The following is an 8,716-nucleotide window of genomic DNA, read 5'->3' on the forward strand; positions in this document are numbered from 1 at the left end:
TTGGGAGGCCAAGCCATGCAGTCGTGAATTATCAGGCCGGATTGATAAGCACAACAGGAGAAGGAGAAGAAAAGTTCATGCTCATAGGTGAAGTGATTACCTCGGCGTGAAGTAGGAAGAACAGGGTGGAACAAAAGGAACATTTCCAGGAAGATGTAATCCATGTGCTTAGTTCTGGGGGAAAGAGGAAGACAGTTCACCACGGGGACATGTGGAGGAAAGTCCCACTTGCAGGCAGGGCACCGCACATGTCCGTGTAACTCAGACCTCCTATGGATCAAATTTTTCCCTCCCTGTCTCTGAGCACAGCACTGATGTCCTGAAAAGAAATTCATTTCCGAAAGCCTTCTCACGCTAAGGCCTTACAATCAGAAAATAAACAAACCACAAATCCCTAAGATGGCATTTGTGACCAGTGTTAGGGCTTGAATTTGCTCAGGAAGCAAATAGCCCTATGTTCTCTGGCAGGGTCGCTGCAGTGCCTTGCACGTCCCTGGGGAGGGTCAGCAGTCGCTACGACCCGCTCACGACCTCCCCGACCCTCCCAGAATCATCATGGGGTGGAAAAGGCCCAAGAACCAGGAGTGGAGAGGCTAGGCTGCATTTTTTTCTAAGCCCTGTCTAACCAGTGGCTCAAGGAGCACCTCTTCTCGGGCCTGTCTCCCTAGACTCCCACGTTTTCCTCTGGAACCTGAAACAAGAGGGCAAGTTCAATCTAGGAGGCTCAAGCACACCTGCAGGTATGGTCTGTTGACTCATCCAACAGGGCCTCGCATGGTGTTTTTAAATTTTTCTTAATTAATTGCCAACATTCAAAAATTTGGAGACATTGCATAAAAATCCAGATCTCTGATACTAAAAAAAAACCAAAAAACAGAAAATTTGCGTCACTGTACTGACCAACAACAAAACTGGATACCCCTTTAGATGCCACAGTCCCCACCACTCCCTATTGTTTTCCCTACACACATCCCAGCTCCCAGCTCACTCAGTTACATCCCCTGCCAGGCCACCGGGCTAGATGAGCTCCCCAGGCTCAACTACCTTTAAAACTTCGTTTTAAAGATGAACAAGTGGGGGAGTTTTTAAAAATCCCAGTGTCCAGCCTACATCTGGAGGTTGCACTCAGGATCACTCCTCTTAAAGCTCCAGGCGATTCAGTGCACAGCCTAGGTCAAGAAGCATTGAGTTAGAACTGAAAATGCAATGGACTAGCTTAGGAGGTAGTGAGCTCCCCATTATTGCGGGTGGTTAAGCCAAGATGGATGAGCACTTTGCAAGGATGTATGGGGCGATCCAAACATCAGCTGCTACTCCCCTGGGATTCTTCCCTCCTTCCACTTCCCTGCCTTTGCCCCTCAGTACCCTCCCAATCTCAGCTCAGCCCCATCAAACCTACAGCGTGAAGTGATCTCAGAAAGGGCGCCTTATCTCTTGAGCCTCAACTTCAGCCCCACGCAGCCCCTGAGCCAGCCCCAGCCTTCCCCATACCAACTAGGAGTAAGCCTCTCGGCTGTTCAGGGAAGAAATGTTGAAGGTCTGGGGGATGTCCACACAGGCTTTTCCCTATTACTTCCCAATTATGTTTGTGGTTAATGGAGCCATTGTCTGGCTCCCTGCTTTTGTCCGCTCCATCTGATTCTGGGTTGAAAATTTCAGCCACAGGGAAATTTCTTGGCCCAGACAGGATGAAACAGGAGGGGATGCAAGCAAAGTGGTCTTCAACTGACAGGCTTTTGTACGACAAAAGACTGGCTGTCTACAGGCTCTCCTGGAGGTCGGCACAGTGCCCCTGAGAATCACGTTCAGAGGATGGGGTGGGGGGGTCCTTGAAATATGTTTCATTATATCAACTATTACATGATTTACTAAAATTATACGGGTTACTAGGAATCTACGTAACCTTGTCTGCTTCAAAGACTAACACGTCCAAAAAAAAAAAAAAAAGGATCTAAGGTTAACTTTCTGGAATGTCTTGGTGTTTCCTTTTTGGGTCCTTAGAAAGAACCACTTGCAAAAGGAAGGGCATGCTTGAGCTTCTAGAAAACCTTCCCCCTGCCCACCCAGCTTTTCCCTAAAAGCACTGTGAAGAATATGAAACAGTTTCAACTTTCAGCAATATGTAAATGTTTTGCCTGGCATACTTTTGCTTCTGGCGTGAATTTAACTGGCGCGTTGGACTATAAAGTCACACCTGTCACTGTGCTGAGGTGTCATCAGGAGCCGCACTGGGGGTTGGGGGTGGACCCTTCTCACAATGGCAGGTGGAGCAGGTGGGATGAGGCGCACAGAGTTTGAGGACAGAAGAACGCCATCAGCGTCTGGACGCACAGCAGAGTTAATGATAAGGAATTCCGTCTTTCCACCAAGACGTATGTATTGCATTTAAAGGCAATCACCATAGGGTAAGAAGATTTTTATGAGAAATAAAGAGGTTAAACCACACATCCCAGGGAGTTCTAAATCCAAGCAGAACCATAGTGGAAAGACAAAATGGTGGCAAAGAGAATGCATGTTTTCCCACTTCTAGAGAAACATCCAGTTTGTGTTGAAACTTGGAGATCCCATGATCTGTGGCCCATCATCGTATAGATGTGAAAAATTAGGCCCAGCAGGGAGAAGTGACCTGCCCAAAGGCAGAGGTGGCTGTTAACAGAACTGTCACTTGAAAACCCAGGTCTGAAAAGTTGGTAGCTCCCCCAGACCTCTGTTTCCCAGTCTGTGGAATGGAGATGGGTTCTTCCTCACTGCTGTGTTGGTTACGGTAAACTGAGTCCCTCTATGTGCAGAGGTAGTTCAGTGCCTTGCCCAGCACTGGGGTCCGTGAGCCCAACACCATGCTCCTGAAATGGGAAATCCCATTTCAGAAGGGTCTATGCCAAATGCCACGACAGGCCTTGAGAAGAGAGCACGGCAGAAACTATATTCACCAGGCAGAGCGCTGTCCAGTGTCCCCTCAGCTCTCAGGCAGCCACCCATGGTCAGAGGTGGGCAACCTGCATCAGAGGGTGGGGGTCTTGCGGGCAGGGATGGGAAGGAAATCAGATGATGCTCGAGAAACAGGGAAGTCAGTCTCTGCTGGAGTCAGGAATGGTGACGAGCAGAGGGAAGGACCATGGCACCCTCCGCTAGGGGAAAGTGGGGGGCACCATGCAAGAGCCACCCCTTTATGGGGGGTTCTGCCTATGGCAGCCCAAGCAGCAAGCTGCCACACCCATGTGTGTCATCTGGCTCTCTCTCGTGCTCCCACAGCAGAGGCCAGGAGCACAGTTGCAAAGCCAAAAATATCTACCAGCTGGCTCTTTATAGAAAAAGTCTGCCAGGCCCCACTTTCGATTTCAACAGGCCCGAGCCCAGGTTGAGGTCCTGCCCTTTCTACCTAGGTGACCTCGGGCAAGCCACTTTTGTCTCTGAGCCTCGTTTCTGCATCTGTACCTACTAACAGGCTTGTCATGCTTCCATAAAAATCATATATGTGCTAGTTCATAATGTAGGGAACAGTTCTGTTGCTTAATAAAGGCTGGCAGTCAGTCCGCTGTGAAGGGAACCGGGAGTCAGTGGCTGGATTGGTCCCCACAGCTCCTGGAGTGGCAGGAGGCAGGCTGCTGGATGAGTTAAAATTGTCCTCTTCCTGGAAAAGATGATTCACAAACTCAGGTTTCTTTTTTTGTTTGTTTCTTTCCTCACTTCTTTTTTTTTTTCCCCAGATACTGGCTGACCAACAAGGTCCACATCAAAAGACCCACCACCGGTCTCCTGATGTACACCCTGGCCACGCGTTTCTGCAACCAGATCTTCCTCTACGGCTTCTGGCCCTTTCCGCTAGATCAGAACCAGAACCCCGTCAAGTACCACTATTACGACAGCCTCAAGTACGGCTACACCTCCCAGGCCAGCCCCCACACCATGCCCTTGGAGTTCAAGGCCCTCAAGAGCCTGCATGAGCAGGGGGCTTTGAAACTGACTGTTGGCCAGTGCGACGGGGCCACGTAAGGTGGGCGCCCCATGGGACTCAGTGGCTCACATTTCCTGCCAGCTACACCACTGGCAGATGGGAGTCGGGGTGGCAAACTATAGAACAAGCAGGCTAGTGGTTTTCTTTGTTAAAGTGTAAAACAGTGACCAGAATATATATATCTATACCTGCATATATATATTGACCTGAGTATTTATAACTGTGTGGTGTTCATCTAGCATTAGGCAGATAAGCCACAGGAAGAAGGTGTGGAGAACCCACCCAAACCGGATTGAGACTCAGTCCATCTTTAGAGGCAGAAGGACTCGACATGAAGAGAAGCCAGTCCCATGACTTTGGATGACAAACTGCGTCCTGGGTTGGAGAGATCTTTGGGCTCATGGATGAATGGAGAGCCACCTCTAGGCAGCTGCCCCAAGCCTCTGAGATACGCGGATTCTGGGTGAGCCAAGACCCAGAGGGGACCACTTGACCCAAGTCTGAAACACTGCTGTTGACAGAGGAGGAGGGTGAGAGTTTCTGCCTGGCAAAGAAGTACAAGGACACCAAGAAGCAGAGGCCACTTCAGAGCCGTGAGCCTTGTTCCACGAACTTCGAGTTTAACTGTCCGAGCGATGACCCTCGGTGGACCCACCTGTCCCAGACGGGCTTCCACAGCCACGGAGAGACGGCTAGAGAAGAAACCATGGACAGTCCATACTCCGGCTTTGCAAGAACCACCGAGAACCTGGACGGAGCAGCCAGATGACCCTGAAGAGCTGGGGTGTCCCCTGGCATTTTGGAAAAATTGAGATCTCCGCTCGGAGGCAGCACTCCGCCCCCCAATAAGGCAGAAGAGGGACCAAAACGTGGTGGCTTGGTGGGTGTTCTTTAAAGGGACTAGAGTCCACCAAGGAGGAAGGGACCCTGGGATTTCACCCGCTGGGTGAGGCCCCTTCCTGCTCTATTAGAATGTCACATGAGGGACTGTCCTGTCCCCTTCTGTCACCAGGGAAGCCACAGCAAAAGCTTGAAAGGGCACCGTCAAGATAAATGTCATCCTTCTTAAAATACATATGATTGCCTTTCTGGGTGCCTCACAGAGCCCCAGAGTGTGAGACCTGAAAGGGTGTTAAGCACCTCGCTTCATTGCTCTCTAACCGCTCTGTTTGCTTTCTACATCGTGCGCTCACGGGGCCTCTGCAGCCAGACTGCTGTGTGCATGTCACTTTCTCGTCATCTTCCTATCCTGATGGTCACACTAGCCGGCACTGAGCTCCAACACCGAGCTTCTCCAGTCTGCTGGGAGAGGCTCCAATGTCCACCTTCACCCCCACCTACCCCTCCTCCCCACAGAGGCAATGATTTTAGAATTTCACAAAATTCTTTTTGTCCCCTATGAAGATTCATAGTGAAGAATTTTTTTTTTTTAACCCAAAGCCAAATGCGGTATCCAATACTGGGCATAATCTCCCTGGGGAGATCTGGGCTCCATGCCAATCACTTAGGGGCTGGAATCAGAGGTCACATATAGACAAGCATTAGGCGGCTTGATATGTTGGATGTATTCCCTTGCCTGATAAATAACAGTGTTTTAAAACATATTTGAAAGATAAGTAAAAAACCATTATCTTGAAGGTGAAGGGAGTTAAGAAAAGTAACCGAGGTCTGCTCCCAAGCACGTGAGACGGACATGATTAATCAGCAGCAACTCAGACCAGGACGTTTGCTCTAAATTAATGGCTGGCGGGCAGCGAACGGAGGCGGTGGGAGGATCTCAGAACCATTCACCCCGCACGTGGCTGCTCCAGCTCCAAGCCACGGCTGCCACTGCCACCCTGCATCTCTGTGTTTCTTCCCTTGTTGTCCTTGCTCTCGATGCTTCAAGTCTGAGATTTGGGATTTGCATTATAAAATGAATATTTAAAAAAGCAACAGCCCTAACAGCCTCTGTGGGAACTGCGTGGTTCGGACTCCCTCGCAAGAAGCGGAAATAATTAGTATCATTTTACACTTCTCCGGAGCCTTTCATCTCGAGGGTCTCAAAGGCCCTGGAAGACATTTAATGTCTGATGCAGCAAGTGCCCTGGGGAACAGGTAGAATTGCCTGGGCCTCGGCGGATTAACCAGGACTTTGGATTCCAGAACCTTCCAGTGGTGAGTCCTGAGGGGAGCTGGGATGTCAGGTCCTGGAGCTGGCCCCATGCTCTGTGTACTGGCCGACAGCCCGTCCTGCGGGGGCAGTTCAGGGCCAGAGCTCCATGGAAGAGATGGTGTTCCTTCTGTCCCATCGTGGTCTTAGTTCCTTAAACAGACACCGGTGGCTGTTGAAGCAGATGGAGCCCTGAGAACCTGCCCCGGGGAACCAGGACCATTCGCAGCTCCCTGTTTCCCAACTCACAGGTCCTGTGCTGCCCAAATTCGCTGGCCACCTGATGGCAGGAGCTCCAGGGGCCTGGGCTTCCCCCCCTCCTCTTGCTCCTCACTTGGGCACCCAGTCAGAAGGCAGCCCGTCCCCTCTGCCCGTTTAGAGCAGCTCAGTGCACAGGCCAGCTACCCCGGGTGGCCCCGAGGAGTCCCAGCCTGCACCTGTCCCTGCCACCCTGGTCCACCACCTTGTAACTGCAGTGGTCACAGCCATCCTGGGAGCAGGAGACCCTTCCAGTCACCTCCTGTTGACCGTTAATCAGTCCCCAATCACCCCGCCATCTCCCACCCTGGAGCCCCTGAGACCTGCATGCTCCTTAAGCCCCCCAGTGACCCCCCCCTCCATCGGCCGCCTCCTCAGCTAAAGGGAGGGAGCCATCTGAAACACCCTCTCTCCTCCAGATCTCCTGATCCCTTTCCTCCCCACGCCTCTCCTTCCTCCCATTTCTGAGGACGTGACATCCATCCTCTGGGCAGTGACAGTTTCTCACACACCCCAGCCACTCCTCTGTCACCTCTGTCCTCACTTCCACCAGCACACAATCTTCCACCCATTCCGGCTCCTGAAGCCTCTTCCCTCCCCTTCCCTGCACCACCAGCCCCAGAAAGGGGTCTCGGGTGCTTGTGCTGCCGTCCCTCATGACCTGCCTGGTCTCCATGCTCTGGGAACCTGTGATTCAGAGCCCTCCATGTTACCACAACGTATTGCAATGGGCACTGGGTGTTATACACAAATAATGAATCATGGAACACTACATAAAATAAAATAAAATAAAATAAAATAAAATAAAATAAAATAAAATAAAATAAAAACACAACTTGCCATTAAAAAAAAAAAGACCCCTTGTTATCACCAAGCTCCCCACATTGCTGGGCTCCACTTGGACACCTGTCCCCTCCCCGCCCAGGATGCCATGTACTCGCGATGTTTCTCCTCCCTTCCCAATGCCTCTTCATCATTTATTTATGTATTTATTTATTTATGTATTTATGATTTATTTATTGCCACCCTTCCTTTGATCTAAAAGGACCTGAGATGGGTCAGACCATTATTTCCCCCCTCCACCTTGCCCCACTGCACGGACACTCCCTACCTTGGTCCCTGCCGTTGTGTCCCCGCCGCACTTGCCCCAGCGGCTCCACAGACTCCATGCCTCTGGAGCCAAGTTTATCATCCCTGCTTCCCCTTCCTCCATGATCCCCCCTCTCCTTGCTAGAAGCCCCGTGAGCCTCTCAGCCACCCAAGTCTGAGACCCTACAGTCACCTTCGACCCTTCTCCATGGCTTCCCTTGTCACCCCTCCCCACCAGCGCTGCCCTTGCTTGCACAATTTTCACAGCGCTCTCTTCCCCCCACCCTTTCCCCTCTGGGCATGCTGGCACACCCCCGTCCGTCCTGCACATGCGTAGTGATTTTTATCTCCAGCCGTTCACAAACCTTTAAAAGCTCCCTAGGCCCACAAAATAAGGTACAAGTCTCCATCCTGACATTGCAATCACCCAATAAGGCCCCGTTCCTTCCTTACACCCTGCATCGGTCCATCAAGACTTGTCATTTCTGGAAGGGGTGCCTGGTTTTCCTGTCTCTGTGCCTTTGGCCTTGCTGTTCTCATCTCCTGGGACCCTCTCTTCTGTTCCCTTCAAGGCCCATGCAGAAACCACATCTTCCATGAAGCCTTCCCTGATCTACCAACCACCAGGATCTCTCCCTCCGCTAAACCACCATAGCACTTTATTTGTACCTTTCTCATGGCACTTACCATATTCTGCCTTGTATTATAGTTATTGTGCACTTGTCCTATGACCGTTCTTAGATTGTAAGCTCGCCAAGGGCAGGGATTGTGTTTTATTCATCTGTGTCCTTCACGGCGCCAGGAGTGGTGCAAAGCACACAGCAGTTGCTCAATAAATGTTTGTTGGATTAAATCCTCGATGCCTGTGGAGGGCTATATAATTAATGAATGAAGTCATTTTGCATCTGTAATGTCGTAAGAACTTCCAAAAAATCATATGAGTTGGGCAGACGCAGAAATCATTATTCCTCTTGGATGGGTCATAAAATTAAGGCAAAAAAAAAAAAAAACTGTGTGAAGCCCCATAGTTCACTGGCAGAATTTGCACCCCGGTATTATCCCCACTCCATGGCATCTTCTATTAATCCCCGTGGCTGCGTCACCGCAAATTGGAAACTGACCCCAAGCACAGTCTTGGCTGCCATGGGTCTGGGATCCCCTTCACAGAGTCAGAAACCTCAACATGAACCCCAGCTTGCGTGCCCATCAACAAAGGCACAGTCTCCCTCTTTTTGGGGGAGGACAAAAGTCATTCAGGTTTT

The 8,716-nt window shown here is 50.7% G+C and overlaps 1 protein-coding gene across 1 annotated transcript in view; it reads left to right on the plus strand.

Annotated features, from left to right (window-relative positions):
• Nucleotides 1-8,321, plus strand: part of ST8SIA2 (ST8 alpha-N-acetyl-neuraminide alpha-2,8-sialyltransferase 2) — a 63,989-nt gene extending 55,668 nt beyond the window's left edge. The window contains exon 6 of the mRNA XM_034667913.1: nt 3,708-8,321. Within this exon, the coding sequence (XP_034523804.1) occupies nt 3,708-3,993 (286 nt within the window). The 3' untranslated portion in view covers nt 3,994-8,321. The remainder of the gene's footprint in view (nt 1-3,707) is intronic.
• Nucleotides 8,322-8,716: the final 395 nt, after the last annotated feature.

This window comes from Ailuropoda melanoleuca, chromosome 9 (assembly GCF_002007445.2).
Source record: "Ailuropoda melanoleuca isolate Jingjing chromosome 9, ASM200744v2, whole genome shotgun sequence".
In the NCBI taxonomy this organism is placed as follows: Eukaryota; Metazoa; Chordata; class Mammalia; order Carnivora; family Ursidae; genus Ailuropoda; species Ailuropoda melanoleuca.